The 25,418-nt window shown below is 36.5% G+C and overlaps 1 protein-coding gene across 2 annotated transcripts; it reads right to left on the bottom strand.

Moving 5' to 3' along the window:
- Nucleotides 1-16,262: 16,262 nt before the first annotated feature.
- On the bottom strand, nt 16,263-18,073 carry LOC125779328 (uncharacterized). 2 transcript variants are annotated; one of them, XM_049460609.1, is made up of 4 exons: nt 17,381-18,073; nt 16,951-17,318; nt 16,620-16,894; nt 16,402-16,516 (listed from the first exon to the last, which is right to left on the bottom strand). In XM_049460609.1, exons 1-4 carry the CDS (start codon nt 17,674-17,676, stop codon nt 16,505-16,507), a joined length of 951 nt encoding a protein of 316 aa, XP_049316566.1. In that variant the 5' UTR covers nt 17,677-18,073; the 3' UTR covers nt 16,402-16,504. The 2 variants fall into 2 exon arrangements, with proteins under 2 accessions (XP_049316565.1, XP_049316566.1); XM_049460608.1 differs by having other exon boundaries at nt 16,263-16,894.
- Between the last annotated feature and the right edge of the window lie 7,345 nt (nt 18,074-25,418).

Here is a 25,418-nt window from a genome sequence, read left to right on the forward strand (position 1 = left end):
ATCCCAATCGTCCAGAACCAATGGGCGTGGATCAACCCTGCCAACCACGGCTACCCGATTTTGACAAATATTCCAATACAACTACACATTTTTTCTCTATACACTAACACCAACGCACATTTTCGGGTTATTTTTTGTTTACCTAAATGCGATGAAAAAAAGTTTCTTTCATTTCTTGATTTATTTGAATGAGTGCGAAGGAGAAAACATAATTGTCAATAGTGACAATAGAAAATCCCAAAAAGGGTAATAAAAAAACGATTGACGCATATCGTTCGTGATCGTACCATGGTAAAGGAGGCTCGTACAACAAGAGGGTAAGTAAATGAATTTTATGTGATTTTTTTAACAATATTTTGAAAATAATTTCTTCATTTATTTTTATAGCATTGGAAATCAGAACTGAATTGGAAGTAGCAGCAGCAGCTATGTATATCATCAGAAGCGGCAAATATCAATTGTTAAGTAAGTATGTGAAAAAAGTGTGTGTACTTTGAAATTGGACTGTGCAGTCCAATATAATACGCAAAAATAAATACATACATATGTACATATGTATTTTATGCGTTTAAGACGGCCTGCACAATCCAATATAATATGTGAGAAGAAATGTTTGTTTTATATTTTAAATGATAAATAATATTTATCTTTTCTTTCAGATGTTATTATTATTTTTATTTAATTATTCTTTCTTTTCAGATTTTATCACTATTTTTATTTAATTAATCCTTGCTTGCAGAGTAAATTCTATTTGTATTTAATATATTTTATTTTTTTCAGATAATATTAATATTTTCTTTCAGATATTATTATCATTTTATACAATTAATCTTTGTTTTTCTTTTAGATATTACAAATTCAATGTAATTATTATATATTTTCAGATTTAATTACCTTTACTTTATTTTCAGGTATTTGTCTTTTATAATCTTTTTTCACTCTTTTATTTTTAGCTATTAATAATTATTTTCTTTAATAGATCTTTTTTCAGATGAAATTCTTTTTTTAAATTAAATATTTTTTTATTTATGAAATGTTAGCAATACATTATATTAATTATAATTCTATGTAAATATTTATTAAAATTAATAAAATTACTAATTTAAAAATTAAAAAGTTTTCTTTGAAATTTTAATAAATTTTTAAAATAGGAATTAAAAAATGCAACCCTGCATCAGCTGCAACCCTGTATCAGTCGTCGTTTGGGAATTTTAGAGCAGTACAGATATACTTTTTTATATAACACTGCTGAATGAGCTCAACAGAGATGTATGATCACATGTATACGTATGTGTGAGCGGAAAAAACGGTAGGATATTCGCTCGGCCTAAGACGCACTCTATATGTTTATCCCCACGTTTACCACCATGTTACCCGCTGAATATCTGGTCTTTTACCCGCTCATGGTTGGTAGGGAATCAATTCAAATAATAAAGAACCCAAGGCCTATACAAACAAAGGAAGCACAGGCTAGGGATGACAGATACAATTGGCAAGCCAGTTATGAACCAACAAAAATACCAAAGAGGCAAAATGAAAGTGCACAAGTAAGCAGACAACCTGAACCAAAAATTCAAAGAATTAATAATACTGGTGAAAACTCTGATTTCCCTATATTATAAAAACATATGCGAAAACCGTTCATTAGAATTTTCATAGATACGGGCCACCAGCCGATGTTTATACCGGCAAAATAAAACAAAAGAAAGAATGGTGAAAAAACATATAAACGTATAAAAACACAAAATTTAAACCACTTGGGACAATAAAATGCTAAGACGCCAGCTGAATTTTTTACCGGCGAAATAAAACAAAAAAAGAATGTGCAAAGCCAAACAGGAATATAAAAATACAAAATTTAAACAACTTGAAGCAAGAAAATCCAAATACACCAATAAAAAATAAATATACTTCATAAAGAGAGTTACTAATACTTTTTAAAAATAAATAATTTCAATATTGCTGATGACAATAATTTCGAAAAATTGGCAGAAAAATATAAAAACAGTAGTAACGAAATTAAAAATATGAACATTAACTGCTTAGAGAGGATGTTGTCAAAATCTATATACTTCCGTTATTATGGCCCTATGCCATAAAAATAAAAAAAAACTCAAAATTGTTTAAAATTTGAGTGCGTCTTTATTTGTAAGAAGGTAACTTAAGACTAAATTTACATTTTATCATCCGCAGGAATGAATCTAAATTCTTTCCGCTGAAATATAAACCAAAACTGCAAACAAAGCAATTTTTCCACAGCAGCACTCAGAGCACTTAGAGCATTAAGATCTAAATACTGTAAACAAATTTTGTAAACCGTGTGTGTATGGCAGAATACGTCACTATATATTGTCACCTGAAATGTAAAATAACGTGTTCAGGATTGAGATATTGTATAGGATATAATCGCCCATCTAAGTTTACATACGCTACGCCAATGGGACAAATATCGCCTTATTGTAGCGTTTGTTCTTCTTATTTTCTGTATGTGCATACATATGGACTGGACTGGACTGCTGCCTACTGCACATATGCACACCGCTAGCATATGCTCTATTCCCGGAATCCTAATTAGTTTTTGTACATGTGCCTACTGCACAAGCAATTATATGCCTGCTTGTGCTCCTTGCGGATCTAAGTTAAATAAAGTCGTGACGACAGGTCATACTAAACGCATTTCTGTTCGTTTTAATGCCTCCTGTGAGGGGCTGCGACCACCTGTTTTGAGAGTTAAGTGATAATGGCCTCGTTGAATTTATGTGCATCGGCACATGCTTCAATTGTGCGCCTTGGGAAAGAAATCCAGAATGCTGATTTCAATCCGGATAAAGTGGAGTGTGAAGTTTTACTCAACCGAGTAAATCAACACTTTTATCGGTTTATACATCAAAACTTTGATCTGGTCAGCAAGGTGGAGAGAGACGAAATTGCATCTCACGAAGAGTTGTTTGCGACAACTGAATCGTTGTACACCACGTTGTGTGTCACGCTGCAACGTCGTTTAAACCCCCAGACTGCCTTCCAGGTTGCATCATCGACAATAAATCACGTGGCAGACATGCGACTAGATCTGGTATCAACTCCACGATTTGACGGAAAACCAACGAGTTGGTTGGCATTTAAGGACCTCTTTGAACCGATGGTTCATAATCGAACTGACCTGGATCCTGCATATAAATTGGGTAAGCTACGCCAGTGTGTCGATCAAGAAAGAGTTCCGATGATTGGAGGATTATATACCGGTGGCTACCACGAGATGTGGTCCGAGCTAAAACGCCGTTATGATAATCTTCGCCTACTGGCAGAAACACACGTACAGATCTTTCTTGATCTACCGAACAACCCAGTAGAAGCTCCGAATACGCTGCGATCGATCGTTGGTTGTGTGCGCAATTCATTTCGTGCACTTGCCGTTATGGACATTCCAGTGCACCACTGGGATGCGATAGCAGTTCCTGTACTTTTGCGGAAGTTACCAACAACAACGCGGAATGAATGTGGAATGAGCCTCACAACTGTGAGCATACCGAAGTTGGAAGATTTGCTGCTATTTCTTGAACGACGTGCCAACAACATTGTCCTTGCACCACAAACCGGTAGCACACAACCGTTATTTAAACGTGTCGCCCCTCGTACAGTTAAGGCGCACGTAGGCGCCTCGAATAGTTCTCAATATACAAACGCACCCCCCGCCAACGTTGGTTGCACTCAGTGCTCTGGTAATCATCGTCTAATAAGGTGTTCTCAGTTTCGAAACATGCAAGTTCCTGAACGCTGGGAACGTGTAAGGCGTTTAAGAGTATGTTTCAATTGTCTACGATTAGTGTACTTCTGATGCATGTTCGTTTTGCCAGCAAGGGCATAACACGCTACTGTGCCGACGTACAGGTAGAAGACCTGTGGAAAACATAGTGGATACGAGTGTAATACCATCATCAGCAGCTTCGGTAACAACGCCAAGCTCTACATCAACAATTAACTCAGGTACTGCGGCGAACCACACTTCTACCGGACCGCAAGTGTATTCCCGCCAGCAATAACAATTAGATGAGGTCCAGTCCTTAGTTGTGCAAGATGGCCGGACCATTTTACTTGCGACGGCTAAGGTACTCCTTTCGGATTGCCATGGGAGGCCTTATGAATGCCGTGCATTATGCGACATCGGATCTCAGGTGAGCTTTCTCAGTGAATCCATGTTTAAAATTCTGAATCTTCGTAGAACTGCGGGGCAGATCCGAGTAGAAGGTATAGGCGCCAATGCAGCCACTTACACAAAAGGTTCCACAACTGTGCGATTGGGATCCCTCATTGACGAGACTTTCTCGATGCAATTTGAAGTCTACATAACGTAACAACATTTTCGGAAATTTACAGTGGCATGAATGAGACCCTATTAAGTATATATGGGCCATTCCATTAATTGGCGACTTGGTTTTGTACCCGTGGTTCTCCGATTTTGACGAAACTTTAGAATATCATAATATAGACTAAAATAAGAATATCTGTAAACTTTTTAGTGGCCAAACTTGCTTCATTGTTTTTTGGCGCGCACTTCAAATTGAGATCAAACAAAAAAATGACTTTTTCTTTTATTTTTTAACGACCTCAAAATTGAGTGAAAAAAATTTTGAAGTTATCCATTTTTATGTAAAAAAAATCTCAGCTTTCTGATAAAAATATTTTCAAAATCAAAAAAAAATTTCAAAATCCAAAAAAAAACATGTTTTTTCCAAAAATCCCGCTTTTTGTGCTCTTCCCCCACTTTTTTTTCAAAATTGACATTATTTTTCGATTCCTCGTTAAATTTTACATAAGAATCAGTGTTCAAAAATATGGGACTCCGATCCCATCAACAGCAAAAAAATGTAAAGTTGTCGCTATATGGCACATATTTTTATGAATGAAGACTGTGATTTCTTCTTAATTCAAGTCTAAGAATACAATTTACACATTTACCTCTTTCACACAACCTTCTAAGCGAACACACTGCGCCGTATAGCGACAACTTTATATTTTTTTGCTGTTGATGGGATCAGAGTCCCATATTTTTGAATACTGATTCTTATGTAAAATTTAACGAGGAATCGAATGGAAAAGTCAAATTTGAAAAAAAGTTGGTGGAAAAGCACAAAAAACCGGATTTTTTTGGAAAATAATGTTTTTTTTTTGGATTTTGAGCGTCAACTTTGAATTTTTTTTGCTGTTCATGGGATCAGAGTCCCATATTTTTGAACACTGATTCTTATGTAAAATTTAACGAGGAATCGAAAAATAATGTCAATTTTGAAAAAAAAGTGGGGGAAGAGCACAAAAAGCGGGATTTTTGGAAAAAACATGGTTTTTTTGGATTTTGAAATTTTTTTTTGATTTTGAAAATATTTTTATCAGAAAGCTGAGATTTTTTTACATAAAAATGGATAACTTCAAAATTTTTTTCACTCAATTTTGAGGTCGTTAAAAAATAAAAGAAAAAGTCATTCAAAAACAATGAAGCAAGTTTGGCCACTAAAAAGTTTACAGATATTCTTATTTTAGTCTATATTATGATATTCTAAAGTTTCGTCAAAATCGGAGAACCACGGGTACAAAACCATGTCGCCAATTGATGGAATGGCCCATATATAAATGATCAGTATGTTGAGCTGTGTCGATTTAGCCATATCCGTCTGTCTGTCTGTATATATACGAACTAGTCCCTCAGTTTTTAAGATATCCTTTGCAAACGTCATTTTCTCTTCAAGAAGCTGCTCATTTGTCGGAACGGGCGATATCGGACCACTATAACATATAGCTGCCATATAAACTGAACGATCGGAATCAAGTTCTTGTATGGAAAACTTTGACATTTGACAATGTATCTTCACCAAATTTGGTATAGATTATTTTCTAGAGCAACGATTTAATCTCCGAAGAAATTGTTTAGATCGGTTAGCTATAGCATATAGCTCCCATACAAACTGAGCGATCGGAGTCAAGGGCTTGTTTGGAAAACTTTCGCATTTGACGTGCTATCTTCACGAAATTGGGCATAGATTACTGCTTAAGGCAACAATGTAATTTCCGAAGAAATTGTTCAGATCGGTTTACTATAACATATAGCTGTCATATAAACTGAACGAACGGAATCAAGTTCTTGAATGGAAAACTTTCACATTTGACAAGATATTTTGGTGGTTATTGGTGACGCGCACGCGGTGGCTGTCAGCAGGAGAAGAGAACTGCTCGTATGATGCGTAGTCCTATATAAAGGGTGATTTTTTAAGAGCTTGATAACTTTTTTTAAAAAAAAAACGCATAAAATTTGCAAAATCTCATCGGTTCTTTATTTGAAACGTTAGATTGGTTCATGACATTTACTTTTTGAAGATAATTTCATTTAAATGTTGACCGCGGCTGCGTCTTAGGTGGTCCATTCGGAAAGTCCAATTTTGGGCAACTTTTTCGAGCATTTCGGCCGGAATAGCCCGAATTTCTTCGGAAATGTTGTCTTCCAAAGCTGGAATAGTTGCTGGCTTATTTCTGTAGACTTTAGACTTGACGTAGCCCCACAAAAAATAGTCTAAAGGCGTTAAATCGCATGATCTTGGTGGCCAACTTACGGGTCCATTTCTTGAGATGAATTGTTGTCCGAAGTTTTCCCTCAAAATGGCCATAGAATCGCGAGCTGTGTGGCATGTAGCGCCATCTTGTTGAAACCACATGTCAACCAAGTTCAGTTCTTCCATTTTTGGCAACAAAAAGTTTGTTAGCATCGAACGATAGCGATCGCCATTCACCGTAACGTTGCGTCCAACAGCATCTTTGAAAAAATACGGTCCAATGATTCCACCAGCGTACAAACCACACCAAACAGTGCATTTTTCGGGATGCATGGGCAGTTCTTGAACGGCTTCTGGTTGCTCTTCACCCCAAATGCGGCAATTTTGCTTATTTACGTAGCCATTCAACCAGAAATGAGCCTCATCGCTGAACAAAACACGCGCGCGAAACACATTTCGAACCGAACACTGATTTTGGTAATAAAATTCAATGATTTGCAAGCGTTGCTCGTTAGTAAGTCTATTCATGATGAAATGTCAAAGCATACTGAGCATCTTTCTCTTTGACACCATGTCTGAAATCCCACGTGATCTGTCAAATACTAATGCATGAAAATCCTAACCTCAAAAAAATCACCCGTTAGTAATAACCGCGGGCGTCCTCAAGCCTAACGGTTAACTATGTATTCCTTGTTTCGTTTTGTGTCGTATTCGTTTCAGCGTTGCTTGTAAGCCAGGCGCAGCTGACTTGCTGACATGATGTTGCCATGTTGTATTAAACGTTGACATGTAATATTATAATATATTGTGGCTCGTCCCACCATATATTCACGAAATTTGGTATAGATTATTTTTTAAGGCAACAATGTTATTTCCGAAGAAATTGTTCAGATCGAATTACTATAGCATATAGCTGCCATACAAAATGAATAGATAGTTACTAACAGAAATGCACCTGTTAAGGGTATTTAGCTTCGGTGCAACCGAAGTTAACGTTTTTTCTTGTTTTATTGTACAATTGTCAGCGGGTTCTGACTTACAAATAAAGTTACCCATATAATTTTTACATTTAGATATTCTTTGATAATCGTTACACTTTGCGATCTTAGGGTCTAAATTAATTTTACCACGCTTATATGCTAAAGGATATACATTAAATAAGCTACACTTAGTTTCAAGGATAGGATATTTGTATATTGTTATAATTGCTTGTTGTAGGTAACATATGTATATGAATGTCGGCATATTCTAATATATTAATTATTGGAAGATCTAACTTTCTATGGTTTATTAAATCGTACACGTCTTTCAAATTTAATGTGCCGGAATAGAAATGATTAGTTTTTGGGCACGATTCCGATTACTTTGGCGGAGAGGTAAAAAAAACCGAATTTCCGTATAAAAGGGGTATGTACGGATAGGGGGGCTTCTCCAGAGGAGGAATATCCAAAAATTATGTAAAAATAGCTAATATTTTTAAAAATATTAACGTTTAAAAATTCAAAAATTGCCCTAAGAACACGTGTTATTTCTCCATGTTTCACAGACTATTTTCACGTTTTTCACTCACTATATTTAAATATACACTCTTAATATGGAAATAAGTTCACTTTTCACTTTGATTTTGTAATTTTTCAGCCAAATTTAGTAATTTAAAATCACTTATCAAATTTATGGCTGCAAAGTTTAGAGTGTTTATATTTACGAGGATAACCAGCGTTGCCACACCTTAAAAACCAAAAGTGAAGAATTTTTTTGCGTTTCACAGCGTTTTCTTTGTTTGTACTTTCGAGTGATTCTTTTTTCTTTATTAACTATAAAAAACTATAAAGAAGATTTTCAAGCTAAAATTGAATATGTGAACACTTTTGCATATACATATTATACATACATACATGTATGAATATATGAATAATATGTGATTTAATAAACAGAGATAAGTAAAATCGTGTGATAATATTATAATATTACGACCGAATTCCCGGGTTGACTGAAGCACTTTCGCGTAGTACTCCTTTCTGTGTTGGCGGCCTTCGGCCGCGCTCTAAAAAAATAACCCTGGCCGAGCGAATACCCGGGGTGACTGAAGTACTTTCGCATAGTACCTCTTTCTGCGTTGAAAATAAAAAAATATATTGACTTTTTGTTATAAAGTGGTTATAATTAATACATTGGTTTGTATTTTAGGCAACGATATATACATTATTATATTTAAAATATGAGTTTTGGGAATGAAGTGGTTATATTTTTCGGTTATCATGCACTCACATTGAAAGAAAATTTGAGTTTTCGTACTGTACTGTATACTTTACACTTTATTACGTAATATTATTATATAATATTGCATGTATATAATATTACTTATTTACTTAATAAATTAAGGAAAGAAAATATCCATATGCATGAATAGAGGAATTTTTGCGAAAAAGAGGAATTTCAGCGAATTGTCTTATCATCACATGGCAGCGCTCCATTTCGTCGTAATTTTTGGTAAACAAATGAAGTTCAAACGAGTCTAAAATGTAATTTAAAAAATAAAGTTTTTTTAGTTAAAAAACCTGCTAAAAGTGTAAAATGTGGATTCATTTAAAAGATTATAGTGTAATTTAATTAATTTGAAGAAAAAAATGTGAATAAAGTGTGTTTAATGTGGTGAAATAGCTTCTTGAAATAGGCCAATTTGGCCTATTTGAATTTTCGAACTTTAAGGCCGAATATCTCCTAAACTAAGCGTTTGCGGACCCTATAACCCCATATGTTTTTTAATCAGGAGGACTTCCTCTTTCCAACGGTACCTTCAAATCGCGGTGCCAGTTTTTGCAAAATTTATTTATTGATTTGATTTCATTATAAACTTCTGATATAACAATGTTTTCGGTTAATGCTTTGGGATCAAGGCTTTCGAGTATTCTTTCGAACTGTGAATTAATTAATTTTTGCTTATTATTATTTTATATTAGCAAATTAAGTGAAGTTTGGATTTCCACAAGGTCATCGTGGTCTGGAGTGTCCATTTGTTATCGAATGATATGCTTGAGTTTTGGTATGCGTTATTTGTAATCGCTTGTATATTTGTTGTGCATATATGCCAGTAAATGTTGACTCGTTATCAGTCATTACAAACTTTGCGTTTGGGTATATTTGTGACTTGAGAACTGTCACATAAAAGATCTGTTTAATGAGCCTTGCATGTATTTGATTACCGAACGCTTGACTTGACTTGAAAGTCTGTTGAATTTAGAATGTCAAGTTACGTTGACATTTCAGAGAGTGGCATCTTTGCTCTCTCTCTTTATTTTGACATTTCAGAGAGTGTCAGCTCGGTTCTTTCCCTGCTTTTTTACATAGCACGCTTTATTTCATTTTCATCATTTCATTTTAATCGTCTCTTTTAATTTTCTAAATTTAATTTGCCAGAAATAAATAATCGAAATAATCACAATGAATGATGAGAAATTAATAGAAGAAGTGCGTGCGCGTGAAATTTTGTATAACAAGGCCTGCGTAGGCTACCGGGTGCCGAGCAAGAAGAAGGCTGCGTGGGTAAGCGTGGCGAAGGAGCTAGGTGCTACTGGTAAGTAATTGTTATTATTATTTATTAGATTTTAATATATTTTGTATATATGTATATATATAGGTAGAATTTAATAGTTTATGTTGGGTTTATTTTACAGATGAGCAATGTTCGAAGAGGTGGCTGACTCTAAGGGGGAGATTCAGTAGGGAAGTAAGGAAAATGGAGTCACCATCAGGAAGTGGGGCGAGTAACACCGAAACCTGGCCATTGTTCGATAATATGAGCTTTTTAAAACTATATATACAGCCTAGACCGTAAGTTAATCTTTTTTTTAATATTTTATACGTATTAAATATTTATTTCCCTTTTACAGAAATCGCTGCACCACAAACATTTTAGAAGATATGTATTCGCAGGAGCTGTTGGAGCCATTTAGTTTTAAAAGTTCTCCGACTATTTTATCGTCGCCTTCGGAGTTGTCGTCTTCAATTCCGATCCGGAAAAGAGTCAAGAAAACAAACAGCGATGACGACAGCTGTTTCAAAGAAGCGTGCGAGCTATACAAAAGCATGTGTGCAGAGAGGAGCAGTTGCAGCGAGGCGGTGAGGTCGTTTGGTGTTATGTTGACCTCTATCATGAACGGTATGAGCGAGGTAAAGCAAATGAAAGCAATACAAGTTTTAACAAATTCGTTATTTGCTATTAAATCGGAACCCGAATAATTTTTTTTTATTTTTAAATCATTTGTTTGTTGTTTTATACATATATTGAATTAATATGTAAAAATGTTTAAAACGCTTGTTACCTAGACATAAGAAACAACAATGTACCTCATTTTTCAAAAATAGTTTTAAAATGTTTAAAACGCTTGTTACCTAGACATAAGAAACAACAATGTACCTCATTTTTCAAAAATAGTTTTAAAATGTTTAAAAGGCTTGTTACCTAGACATAAGAAACAACAATGTATCTCATTTTTCAAAAATAGTTTTAAAATTTTTAAAACATTAATTTTTTTTAAAATAGTTTTAAAAATGTTCAAAAGGGTTTTAAGAATGATTTTGAAAAAATAAAATAATTTGTTTTTATAACTCTTTAATTTTGTATGTCTTTTATTTATTGTGTGCTATGTGGTTATGTTGGTAGTGATTAATGATTGGAAGGTTGTTCTCATTGTGTAGTTGCAAAAAACATTCACCAAATATTTTTAAAGAATGATAGCGTTTTGATAGGGAAAACTTATCCTATTTTGCCTAAAGTATGTACTTGTGATTATACGGCCTATGCCTTATTTATTAATTACATACCGTCATAATCATGATTTATTGTCGGTAAATAAAATATATATGTTTTCGTTAGAAGCATTCTTCTTCTTTACTGGCGTAGACACCGCTTACGCGATTATAGCCGAGTCAACAACAGCGCGCCAGTCGTTTCTTCTCTTCGCTACGTGGCGCCAATTGGATATTCCAAGCGAAGCCAGGTCCTTCTCCACTTGGTCCTTCCAACGGAGTGGAGATCTTCCTCTTCCTCTGCTTCCCGCGGCGGGTACTGCGTCGAATACTTTCAGAGCTGGAGTGTTTTCATCCATCCGGACAACATGACCTAGCCAGCGTAGCCGCTGTCTTTTAATTCGCTGAACTATGTCAATGTCGTCGTATATCTCGTACAGCTCATCGTTCCATCGAATGCGATATTCGCCGTGGCCAACGCGCAAAGGACAATTAATGTTTCGCAGAACTTTTCTCTCGAAAACTCGCAACGTCGACTCATCGGTTGTTGTCATCGTCCAAGCCTCTGCACCATATAGCAGGACGGGAATTATGAGCGACTTATAGAGTTTGGTTTTTGTTCGTCGAGAGAGGACTTTACTTTTCAATTGCCTACTCAGTCCGAAGTAGCACCTGTTGGCAAGAGTAATCCTGCGTTGGATTTCCATGCATTACTTTACAGAATTCATTTGCCATATGCCTGTGTAATCTTCCTAATACAGATAATTACCATCTTTTTCAGTAAATAAAACAATATTTATAGATATATCCATGGTTTAATAAAATATCACAAAAAAGTTTTTTTTTTTTTATTATTTCATTTTATTTACAATCTGTCGTGTGACAATAAGCAAATGTTATTATATCTAAGATTCAATTTGATGCTAAAATTGCAATTTGTCCCTTAAATCCATAGGGCATTTGAAATATAAGATTTGTACTATATACTCGTATCACAATTCACTTAATTTAGTATTATATATACTTTACAATTTAATTAATTCAATTAAACTTAAGATCTAAATGGTAAGTCTAAGGGATGTAGCCTTTGCAGTCGGCGAGTATCTTCACTGTTGTCCAGTAGGTTAATGGCGTGTATGTTGGGGTGGCAGCTTAGGCGATTAAGGTATCTTGAACTGAGTTCCTGAATCTCGCTCTTCACCATATTTATTTCAAGATCTTTGTGTAAGTTAATATTTTTGATGTACCATGGAGCGTTTGCAATCAACCTCAGTGTTTTCGACTGATATCTTTGTATTACTTCTACGTTCGATTTACTTGCAGTTCCCCAGATTTGTATTCCATATGCCCAAATCGGTTTTAAAATGCTTTTATATAGAATTACCTTATTTTTGAGACTAAGTTTCGATTTGGGACCCAGTAGCCAGTACATTTTTCTCGTCTTGATTTTTAACTGATCTCGTTTAGTTTTTATATGTTGCTGCTATGTTAGTCTTCTGTCTAAGTGCATCCCGAGGTACTTAGTGCTAGTGCATTCTGGAATAATTGTTTGATTGAGATTGATGCTGGGCCAATCTCCTGCTTTCATGGTGAAGGTAACATGCGCTGATTTTCTTTCATTTACCATAATGTTCCAATTTCGAAGCCAGGATTCAACTGCGTTCAGTTGTTTTTGAACAGTTTCAGACGCTTCGTTTGCAGAGTAAGCAGATGCAAGAATGGCGGTGTCGTCCGCATATGTGGCAACAGTTATATTTTCGTCGTTTATTATTGGCATGTCGGCAGTGAAAATCGTGTACAATGTCGGGCCAAGCACGCTCCCTTGCGGAACACCTGCTTTGACTTTGTATATGTCAGAAGAATCATCATTAATTCTAACGTAAAAATGTCTGCAATCTAGGTATGACCGAAGAAATAAGTAGAATGGAGCTGGTAGTTTCATTTTTATTTTATATAACAACCCCTCATGCCAGACTCTATCGAAAGATTGTTGAATGTCTAAGAAAACTGCCGAACAATACTGTTTCTCTTCGAGACATTTTAGTATGGTTCTGACGATTCTGTGGCACTGTTCAGGGCTTCCATGTAGTTGCCTGAATCCAAATTGATAACGGATAAAGAATCCAAAACTGGCAACAATCGACGAAGAAATATTCTTTCGAATATTTTAGAGAATATTGTCAGCAAACTTATTGGCCTATTAGAGGTTATTTCGTTCTCGGGCTTGTTTGGCTTCGGAATCATTATAATTTCCATTTCCATTGCGTAGGAAAGTGACTTAGCCTAAAACCACAATTAAATATTAAAACTAAGAATAGCAGGCATTTCCTCGGTAATTGTTTGATTGTCCATGCATCAATATTATCTGGGCCAGGCGATTTAGAAATTTTCAACTGTGACACTTCTGATTGTACTTCAGTCAGTTTTACGTAATGTATTGGTTTATCCATTTGACATGGACTCTCAAGAAAAGTCTGAACATTTTGGCGCTGATGGACAGTATTGAGAGCAAAAGGCTTGAAAATATTCGCAAGGTGGTTGCCAAAAGCGTCGGCTTTTCTTTTGTCAGATCTACACCAAGAGTTGTTTTCATCTTTTATCGGTACCTGTCGCTTCGGAGGACGTTTCAGGTATTTCGTAGCTTTCCACAGATTGTGTTCGTCGTTTTTATTTGGATCAGCATTCTTAAGAAATTCTGCAATAGATTCTTCTTTCAGCTCTGTCAACTTGGATTTTAATTCTTTAATTGCTTTGTTTAGCCTGGTTTTGTCAACCGGATTTCTGCTATTCTGCCAAATTCTTCGAAGTCGTCTTTTATTTTGTACCATCTGCGCTACTTCATCTGAATATGGCACATTGTTGGTACAGTATGGTTTAGATGAATTAAGAGGAGAAGCTAACGAAGCGGCTTGATGTATTTTTTGGGTGAAGTTTTCCACAGCGTCATCTAAGTCTCGTTTTGTTGTTATTTCCATGTTTAGGTTTACGTGGGACTCCAGCCATGTTTGGAAAAATCGTATGTTCGACCTTTTAGTTAAAGAACGCTGCTTTCGGGATGTGACAACAACAGGCATATTCATATTGATAATGAGAGCGGAATGGTCTGAGCTCATATCTTCATTATTCGAAATTTCTAGATGATGTGAGTTTATGCCGGAATTTTGTTGGGATCAGTCGGCCAGTATGTAGGTCTGCCAGCAGATAAAACATTTAAGCTTTTTTGAGAAACACACTTGTACAGTTCGCGGCCTTTGGGATTCGTAAGGCGTGAACCCCACCATGGATGTTTGGCATTGAAATCACCTCCTGCTAAAAATCTGGGACCCATTTTGTCGAAAAACGATTTAAAAGTTTCTTTGCTTATATTGAATCGAGGTGGGAGATATAAAGAAGTTATAACAATCGCTCCACTGCCGGTCTGGATTTTTAAAGAAGCTGCTTGAATTGATGGTACAGAAACTGGCTCTAAAACAAAGTGTTTTAGTGATGATTTTATAAGAATTGCAGAACCACCGTGTGCTTTACCGTCGGGGTGGTTTGAAGTAATGAGATCGAATCTATTAGTTTTAAAATAGGACTTATCAGTAAAGTGGGTTTCTGAAACCAGCAATATATCTATACTGTTAGTTTTTATAAAATATTCAACTTCCAGTCTATGGCTGCTAAGTCCATTGGCATTCCAGATCGCTATTTTTAGACTTAATTGCATAACTTAGTTAAGAGAGAAGACATCATATTTATTAGTGTTGTGGTTAACTCAATTTGTTTGGCAATCAATTCTTCGAGTTTGTCAATTTTTTCATGGCATACTGTGGTTGTAGTAGAACTAAGTTGTCCTCTTGTTACATCAGCATAGCTAACGTTTTTATGGTGAACTTGTTGTTCGGCATTTGTAAATTTGACCAAGGAAGGCCTTGTCTTATTACTAAGCGAGTCTTTTTTTGACACTAACTCCTGATAAATTCTACAACCTTTGTAATTGGCGGTATGATTTTGAAGGCAATGGAAGCATTCCGGTGGAGTTTCTCTATCTTTTGAACAAAGAGACGAGGGATGGTCCAGTGCACACTTTACACATCGATAAGGCTTTTTGCAATATTGGCATTGTACCAAGTCGTTAAATTTTCTAGGTGGCTCTGAAGGTTCAAGATCAACAAAGAATATTGACATCGGCAATTTTGAAATTTTGCTTTTTGCATTCACAATATTTCGTACAGTATGCCCGTTTTTTGCCAAGTCAAGCTTGATATCATCGATAGGAGTTGAAAAGTGAATATTTTTTATAATTATTCGATATGGCTTATCTTCTTTCAATTGGTATGTATGAAAAGTAATATTATTAGTATCTAAATCTAAAAGTTAACAAGTTTTCTGTAGCAATCACTGTTTGAAGTCATCACTCTCGCTTGTCCGTCACTGCCTGACTTGTAGGTGAAATTTTCTTTACCAATAACAGTTGAAAAGCTTTTCAACATTTTATTTATATCTCTCACTTGAGGTACAAAAATTGGTGGTGGTTTGTGAGAAATTACAGCAGTTAACATTGAGTCCTCTTTTTCCTTAGAATTGTGCTTATTACTTTGCACGTCCAAATCTAGCAAAGAAAACCGGTTTGAGTTGCTTGACCCTTCACTCATCTTTTGTTGTTTTTTAGTTACCTTTGGAGAGTCAATGCTCATGCGCTTTCTTGCTTTAGGTAGGTATGTGGTTTGCCAGCCTTCGCTGTCCACACACGTCCCGTCGCTGTCAGTGTCATCGATCATTAAATCAATGTGTTTTTTTTTTGTTTTGTTGTTTTTTTTTTCTATTTTAGTTCACACGCGTTCGGATAATTAATATTCACTTGTTTTAGTTAGTAAATCCAGAGCTTAGTACGTACGACTGCACTCATTAAGCACACATTAAGAACTGACAAAGAAAGTTAACGTAACAAAAAGTATAGTATAAAGGTATTTAGATTACAATTTAATACATAAAAATATGTATATATTTCAAATGCATAAAATACACAAACATTGCTATACACTAAATACGATCTTCTTGAAATGAAACCGCTCCCTGATTTATAAAATAATCTGCCAAAAAATCCCTTACACGGAATGAGAAACTAGATGCATTGCGTCGAGTTGTACTTATTGAATGTAATGCACCTCCAACACTCTGTAAATCTTCACGCCATTCTCCCTCCAATATTCCATGGTCTGCGGTGTCTGTGTCTACAAATGTATCTGGAAAATACCAACGATCATGGTCATTCAACATTACAAAATTGTGAAGAACCAAGCAGGTTAACACAATTGTTTCGCAGTTCTTTGGGCTAAAGTCTATTACCTTTCGTAGAACACGCCATCGAGCAGTTAAAATACCAAAGCTATTTTCGATTACTCTACGAGCTCGGGATAACCGGTAATTGAAAATTGCTTTGTTTCGTGGCAGCTGTGCACCGGGGTAAGGTCGCATTAAGTTTTCCTTCAATGGGAACGCTGCGTCGGCCACAAAAAAATGTGAAAAATCTGTTGAGGATTCATTCCATAATGGAGCTCTTGGTGGTAGTGGCAATTTGTTTTCCAAGAGTGCTTGACCAAATTTAGTTTGCTGAAAGACACCTTGAAATAAAATAAAAATAAGTAAATATTGAAATATTGCAAATCTTTTAAAATACCTCCGTCACTTTGTCCGCCATAGCTACCAATGCTGGCAGAGGGGAACGTGTACCTAGCGTCGCAGGATGCCATTAAAACTATACTATAAAACTTTTTATAGTTATAAAATAACGAGCCTGAATTTTGTGGACGAATAATAGCTATATGCTTCCCGTCAATTGCTCCGACACAGTTGGGTATATTCCACAGTTTTAAAAAATCTGCAGCAATGTCTTTATATTGTGCGGTAGTTGGCTCGCTAAGGTATATCGGGCACAGGTGTAACCAAAATATTTCACACGTTTCAAGTACGATATTCCGCACTGTTGTTGTCCCTAATTTATGCATCGAGGCTATGATCTCAAAAGGTGTTCCATAAGCGAGGTACCTAAAAAATAAATGAGAATACAATTAAATGAATATATGTACTTCAAGGATTGTTTTACTTACATTAAAGTTATAACCACTCGCTCCTCGACGCCAATTTGTTGTTTTGGTTTTTTTAAAAACGGACTAATAATATTTAAAAGAAGGTTGTATACTGGCCGATTCATCCGTGTTAAAGCAAATAGTTTTTGGTCGTCTTCTTTTAATTTTAAAAAGTTCTTCCAGAAGAAACCATTTGGGTTTCTATTCCGATTTGCTGGATGAACAGACCAGCGGCGTTTACGTCTTCTTAATACTTTTCTTCTTTGAAGGCGAAGAATATTTAAATATAATAGTTCATGGAATAAATCACTATCCATTATTAAAGTTAATAAATTCAGCAAAACAATTTGTTTTAATATTGATTAAATTTTCACAAGCTTCACATATCAAGTAAAATGTCACATTTGTGTGCTCTCTCAACATTCAAAAACAGCTGATTTCTACGCGCTGTGTTTAGTATAATTGCAGTTACGTTTCACAAGTCACCTTTTTCGAAGCTGAGTTGAGTCAAGCATGCATAACTAGAGCTTAAGTGTATGTATTTGCCTACTTTGTTCGGTATCGGTGCTGATCCTATTGGTTGTTTATTTGGTCGGCGTTCACACTTGTTTGTGAGGCAGATTTCGCAGTCTTGTACTTCTTTCTTACGAGCGTGTTTGGCCAATAGTATCTGAGCGAGATTTCCTGTGCGTTATCTTTGTAGTTTTTGTGAGCACGTCTGTGTGTGTGTGTGATCTGTTTTTGTTGTTCGGTTTCGGTAATATCGTCCACCAATTTTTGCGCTAGTACAATCGATAGGTACAGTTGGAAATGTGTCGATAATGTCATTTTCGACGCAAAATAACATTTGCTCGTCTATTTTCAGAGCATTAGTTATCTTTGGTCTAATTACAGTTTTTAGTCTATCTAGTAATTCAGTTTCGCATTAAAAAAGAGCGTGAGTCGGCTGTTAGAAAATATGTTTTGTGAGAGTATTTCGAAGGGGTTCTGATCTGACTGTTTTACAATAATTTGGTTTCTAAAGGAGTTTACTGTTTTTTTTTACTTGTTTGAGTCTTTGTGTTGGTGAGCTTTGTGCTGAATGTTGGGAGTCATCAGAATTTAAAGTGTTGTTTATGTGCTGACGAGAAAGTGCATCAGCGACCACGTACTGATGTCCGGGTAAACGATTTTTGCACCATATTCTTCAATGAAATTTTTCCATCTTTTTAATTTTGTATTGGGGTTTTTCTCTGATATGGAGAATATTGGAGATTGATGGTCCGTGTATATTGTTAAATCTGCTATACCATACAAGTAGTTACGTAGTTTCTGTAGTGACCACACAATTGCGAGTAGCTCTTTCTCATTTGTGGAGTAATTCTGTTCTGTTTCACTGAGCGTTCGTGAAATAAATGATATGAGTTTTTGATTTTCAGATATTACGGCTCCTATAGCGTAATTGCTAGCATCTGTGATTAATTCGAAAGGTTTGTTAAAATTTGGTTGGAAGAATTCAACCAGGGCTTGCAGTTCTTCTTTTATTATGCTCAGATTCGTCTAAAGTGATTTTTATTTTTGCACTTTGATTCTTTGATACGCCACCGTTCTCTCCTCTGAGGAACGGTTTGACGACGGCTGCAAAATCTATATATATAAAAGAAAGTGATGTTAGTTACTACGCTTATAACTGGAGAACGCCTGGACCGATTTCGGTGATTACCACCAATTCGGACAGGTCTCCGCCCAAACAAGGAGAATACTTAAGAAAATTCTGGAAACTTTTCCGCAAAAAAAAAAATATGAAGAAAATAAATCTACATACATATGAATATAAATAAAAATGAATCGCCAAAATGTATGTACGCTCATAACTTTCATACGACTGAACCAAATTTGATAGTTCTTTTTTTAAAATGTTCGTTGAGGTACAGGGATGATTTCTGCGGAGAAAAAAATTCGAATAATTGCCGGAAACCCCTAAAAACAGCCCTTTTCTTTTTCCCATAGAAACGAATGAATGTTTGTTTATTAGTAACGCTAAGGCAACAACTGAACCAATCTTGATGAAATTTTAAAATTTGCAGAGAATGTTCTGTGTGGATTGGGGAAGGTTTAGAAACAAAAAACCTATATGCTTTTTTTGAGGAAAAGTCGGAAAATTGGACAAGACCAAAAAGTTAATTTTTTCCATACAATATTTTTTTCAATTTTTTATTGTTTGGTTTTTCAATTATTTGAATCGTTCAAATTTGTCGTTTGCTTCAAAAATTTTTGAAAATTATTCAGTGAAAATGTTATGTGTGTTGCACACAAAGTGATCAATTATAGATTGAAATTTGTTAGGATGCCACCAAGTGGTCGCGCAAATATCGGTCGGCGTTCTTTTTAGCATCAACGTACGTTAGCAGCCCAAGGCACATGACCGAGTACTCCCAGGATGCGATGACATACGTGCGGTATTATGGATCACGGTCAATCAGCAAGCGATCATCACGATGTCACAGCAAGACTTTTCAAGCAACAGCTACGATGTTCGATGGACTTTATCTTGAAGCAACGTATATATGGTGCTGTTAGATGCTAGAAGTACTCTGTTAAGTGGCAAAAGAGGGGTTTGCTGCACGCACACATTCTTCTTTGGATGGTGGATGGTGGTTACACCAGATCAAATTGATGAAATTATTTAATTATGCGGAAATTCCTGATGCAAAGAAAGAAGATCCAGTATTATACAAGTGATGAAAAGCAATAAGGTTGATGGAACTTGCGGACACCACAATCCCACTTCGATTTGTGTGTAAATGCACGAAACAGTATCCACGTGTTTTTCTTTTGGAAATGATGGATATCCACTGTATCGGCGTCGCTCACCAGACGACAATGGCAGAATATTTAGCATTCAATTTAGAGGCGTGAATATCGATGTTGAGAATACATGGATCGTACTATATTCACCATCATTGTCTAATTCACATTCAAAACTCATATCAATGTTGAGTATTGCAATTTGGTGTAATCAATAAAATACGTTTGTATGTACATCATCAAAGGAAGCAACATGGCGGTTATTAGTCTTGAACGATACGGTCGATACGTGAACTGCACCAAAGCGCTTTGTATTAATTTTGCAATTCATGAACGTTTTCCGACTGTTGTGCGTCTCGCAGGTAATTTGGAGAATGGCCAAGGAGTGTATTTCAACCCAGAGAATACAATTAAGCTGGTGGAAACACCGCCAGCAACAAAATTAACATTGACGAGTTTTTGCTCAACTTTCGTCAGTGATCCGTTTGCGAGAACATTGCTCTATTCGGAAATATCTTGATATTGTACATGGAAAGCATCGTCAAAGAAATACTTACGCAGAAAGCAAGGCGTACCAGTAGATGGACATCCAGGTGTGTTATCAACTAATACATTAGGAAGAATTTACACAATCCACCCGAAAAATGACGATTGCTTCTACCTTCGGTTGCTATTGATTAATGTACGCGGTTCCACTTCATTTGAGTCATTGCGTACTGAGAATGATACGGTGTGTACAACTTTTTGAAAAGCAAGCCAGCAATTACAATTGCTGGAAAATGATAATCACTGGAATGCAAATAAAGTTCGCATACTTTTCGCGATAATCATTTCGACATATCATCCTCCAAATCCGCGTCTATTATGGGATACGAACAAAAATGACATTGCCGAAGACATTTTACATCGTCTTCACTAAAAATTGGAAAGGGATCAATTTCGGTTGATACTTCCGATGGTTTGATATCAATTCCATCTGCCGTTCATCGATTCACGAAAGATGAACTCATCACGAATGTTTATCCGAACATTGGCCAAATTATCGTAACTGCGATTCCTTAAGTGCACACGCAATGTTAGCTGCCAAAAATACCGATGTTGTTGACTTAAACTGGAAAATTCAAAAGACGACGCCGTAAATTATCCAGTGAAATTTCTAAATTCTTTGGAGAGGATTGGTTTGCCACCAAACTATTTGCGTCTCAAAGTTGGATCTGTCGTTATTATGTTTCGCAATCTTCATGCGCCGAAACTGTGTAATGGAATCCGACTGATTGTGATACACCTATCGAATACAAGGGGGCAAAATGCTTGATTCTACGAGTTCCTTTGAGTTCTATCGATTTACCATTTCAGTTCACACGGATTCCGTTTCCAGTAAAAATTGCATTTGAGATGACAATCATCAGTACACAAGGATAGTCGCTAGAAATGTATGGCATAAATGTGGAACTGCTATGTTTTTTACACGCCCAAAAATACGTTGCGTGCTCACGAGTTGGAAAACTATCTTCTCTGTACATTTACGCACCGGAACAGAAACCAAAAAATGTTATTTATCAAGCTGCGTTACATTGAAAAAAAAAGATAAATTTAACACTCTTTTCATTTCAAAACACATATGTTCACGCAGGAAAACGGGGTCAGCTAGTTCTTTATAAATTTTGTATAGTAACTTGCGAGACCTAGGAAGAATCTGAGTTCCTTCAGTGTGGATAGGGAAGTCTTTAATAGTCTATATTTTTGTTGGGTCAACTGTTATCTTGTTGTATTTAATTATATGCCCTAAGTATTCCACAGAGTCATTGAAAAAATGAGATTTCTCGTTAGAGATTTTCATATTGGCCTGGTGAAGCGCATTTATGATTATGCAAATGTGTTCGATATGTTCTTCAGGAGAGGAAGAAAAAATGAAAACATCGTCTATATAGACGTACGCGAACTTCCCGATATATGGTCTAAGGATATCATCCACGCATCTTTGAAAAATAGACACTAAAAGCCGTTTTTCCCTGTCAGGATCTGATGGAAGCCGGACTCTAAGTCTAGAGTTGAAAATACTTTTGCATTTCCTAAATTCTGTATGGTCATAGCCACATCAGGTATGGGGTATCTATCTGTAACAGTTTGAGTATTTAGTTTCTGAAAGTCTACGACCATTCTGCGCTTAGGTTTCCCTTGTTCATCGGTACCTTTTGTTGCGACTGTCCACATGGGAGAGTTATACGGACTTTTGCGGGGTTGAACCATTTCATTGTCTAAAAGTTTGTTAATTTCTTTGTTAATGAAATCGCTATCCGACATAGGGTACGGATATTGCTTGGTCCAAATACGATCTTCGGATTTCGTTCGTGGTAGTATATGGTCGCACTTCATTTGTGTCTTCATTTCTTTGCATAATTTCTTCGATTTCTGCTCTATATTTTTCACTATTAGGTAGGTAGGTAGGAGTGCAGCCCTATCGGGCTCAATTAGCACTGATGTGCCATTTTGATACACTGCTCGTGGAACCTCCTGTATCTGCTGTTACGTTCCACCTTCTCTCTCAAACCATTTTGAGGTTTCGATGAAACTACTTATGTCCGATATGCTTTTGGTGGAAATCCATTCAAGGTTTGGTGCTTGGTGGATTCCGAGTGTTTTATGTCGGATCTGTGCCAGAGCTGGGCATTCGCAGAGAAAGTGGAAGATTGTTTCCTTGTTCCCTGCTACTCCGCAGCCACGGCAGATGTCGTTGTAGGGGATACCCATTTTGGACGCATGTTCCCCAAATGGCCAGTGCCCTGTTGTGGTAGCTGTTATTCTGTATATACTTTTCCTTGACCTATTTAATAGGTCGTTGGTGCTCTTCCTGTCGTATGTTGGCCATAATAGTTTAGCTATGACGCATTTTGTAGTGTTTTTCCACCTGTTGTTAGCAATTTGTTGAAATTGTCTATTGATCTCTCCTTTGATCGATACTAGCGGGCTCGGTATGAGCTCCGCCTCGGATTCATTGAGGAAAGCTCCTGCCTTTGCCAACTCATCTGCCTTTTCGTTACCGAAAATGTTCCTGTGGCCGGGAACCCAGATCAAGTTTAGCTGGAGCTTGTCTTTTATTGAGCTTAGCGCTCTCTTGCAGTTGTGAACTATACTGGAATTTGTCATGGGTGAAGACAATGCCAGGAGGGCCGCCTGGCTATCCGTAAATATAGTTGCTTTATGTATATTCCCGTGGTTTTCTAATAGAACTTCGCAGGCTTTTTCTATGCCTAGTACTTCTGCTTGGAAGATGCTAGCCGAGTTCGGTAGACGTATAGAGAGAGATATGCCCAGATCAGCGGAGAATACCCCCGTGCCCACTCCGCAGTCCATTTTGGACCCGTCGGTATATACTGAGGTGGTACCCTCCTCTGCAATTGAACCTCTTCTCCATTCTCGCCTAGATGGTATCCTCACCTGGAAGTGCCTATTGAAATCCAGCTTTGGGAGAATGTAGTCTGATTTATTAATAGTGAGTTTGTTTAGGATTACGCTATGTCCGTAGTTCTGCTGATTCCAACCTCCCAATTCTTTTATTCTTATCGCCGCAATAGCTGCTGTTTTTTGAATAAAAATGTCCATTGGTAGTTGATGCAAGATCACATTGAGCGCATCAGTCGGACATGACCTAATCGCGCTTGTAACACCCGCACATGCTGCTCTTTGTATTCCATTTAATTTTCTTATGTTGTACAGTTTGTTTAGCGCTGGCCACCATACCAGAGCTCCATATGTGAATATGGGTCTTATGACCGCCGTGTACATCCACATGATTATACTTGGTTTGAGGCCCCAATTCTTGTTGACAATTTTCTTACAAGTATAGTAGGCCATGTATGCTTTGTTTATTCTTTTTTCTATATTTATTTTCCAGGACAGTTTGGCGTCAATCTCCACCCCCAAATACTTAGCTGTTGGGGATAGAGTGAGTGTTGTGCCGTTTAGTACCGGAAGTTGAAACTGTGGTATTTTGGTTTTGCTAGTGAATAGCATCAGTTCTGTTTTGTTCGGGCAACTATTAACCGTATAATTTATTTTTTGCACAGATTCACTTTCTTTCTTGGCCCTATATATATAACTGAGCGTGTACTCGAAAAGGTTGATCTCTGCTTTAATTTTCCTAAGACCCTGGGTGAACAGCATATCAAATTCTTCTAATGTTGCTGTTTCAAAAAAATGTGAGATTATGTTCTAACAATGTAATTATTTTTTTTTTGATTTGGTTATTGAAACGTTTTCACTTTTACAGGTTTAATTTGAATAGACTTACCTAAGTTACATTTTGTACTTATATAATTGTTTGTTACTCCAGTGTCAATCAGGATGTTAATAAGTTTGCCTGTATCCCTGCAGTGACGTTGCAGTCACGGCAAATCGTTCATGCGCCTAAAAAAGCGCTGCCTGTTTCGTAATCATCGTTCTCGTATTCTGGTGTAAGCGATTGTAGTTCTTCGTCGCGTGTCTGGTTTACACGTTGAAATTTCTGCTGAACGTTGGAATTATGAGATGAAGGATTTCGTTCTCTTTTTTAAGGGTTTCCGCGAAACTGATTATTTGGAGGTAGTCCTTGTAATTGACGGTTATAGCTGTTTTGTTGTGGTTTGGAATGATTCGTATTGGGATTTACGGATCCCGTGTATTGTTGTGATGAATCTACATCCATTGGTTGGAGCTGTTGCCTGGGTGCAATCTGATTGTATTGCATCTGTACGTTAGGTCTGTACCTCTGTGGGTACTCGTAATGTCTTCTGCCTGAGTTTTGGTACTGTGATGTATTGTATTGTCTCTGCTGATTGTATTGCGGAACGTCGAATTTTGAGTTTACATTATAGTGGTATATCGTACTTGCGATAGCGTAAGCGGTTTCTAAGTCCTTCGGATTGTGACTATAGAGGGTGCCGTTGGTATATTTGCTGTTCAGACCGAGAATAAATGTCCTCACAGCTTCCCAGTTCGCATGTTCTATCATAGCTGATGGATTTCCTGATCCATAATTATCCATCTCAACTTAAGTGAGTGCAAGCTTAAGTGACTTGCTGACTTCGGAATGGAACTCTACCAAAGTCCTTTTTCCTTACTATATTCTTTTCATTCCTTCGAGAAAAACATACAGAAGTCTCCGGTCCGCATAAGTATAATCGAGACGATTTACTATCGAATAAAAATTGAATTTGGTTTTGTGGTCTATTAAAATATCGGCCGCCTCTCCTTGAATTTTAGAATGTACAATCCAAAGTGCCGTGTAGTATAT

This window comes from Bactrocera dorsalis, chromosome 6 (assembly GCF_023373825.1).
Source record: "Bactrocera dorsalis isolate Fly_Bdor chromosome 6, ASM2337382v1, whole genome shotgun sequence".
Lineage (NCBI taxonomy): Eukaryota > Metazoa > Arthropoda > Insecta > Diptera > Tephritidae > Bactrocera > Bactrocera dorsalis.

Excerpts from the sequence above, each read along its gene's own strand:
- LOC125779328 (XM_049460608.1), bottom strand. The coding sequence starts at position 17,676 with ATGGATAGTGATTTATTCCATGAACTATTATATTTAAATATTCTTCGC. Across the intron at positions 17,319-17,380 it reads CGAGTGGTTATAACTTTAAT|GTACCTCGCTTATGGAACAC; the intron begins GTAAGTAAAACA and ends TTTATTTTTTAG. Across the intron at positions 16,895-16,950 it reads TGGCGGACAAAGTGACGGAG|GTGTCTTTCAGCAAACTAAA; the intron begins GTATTTTAAAAG and ends TTTTATTTCAAG.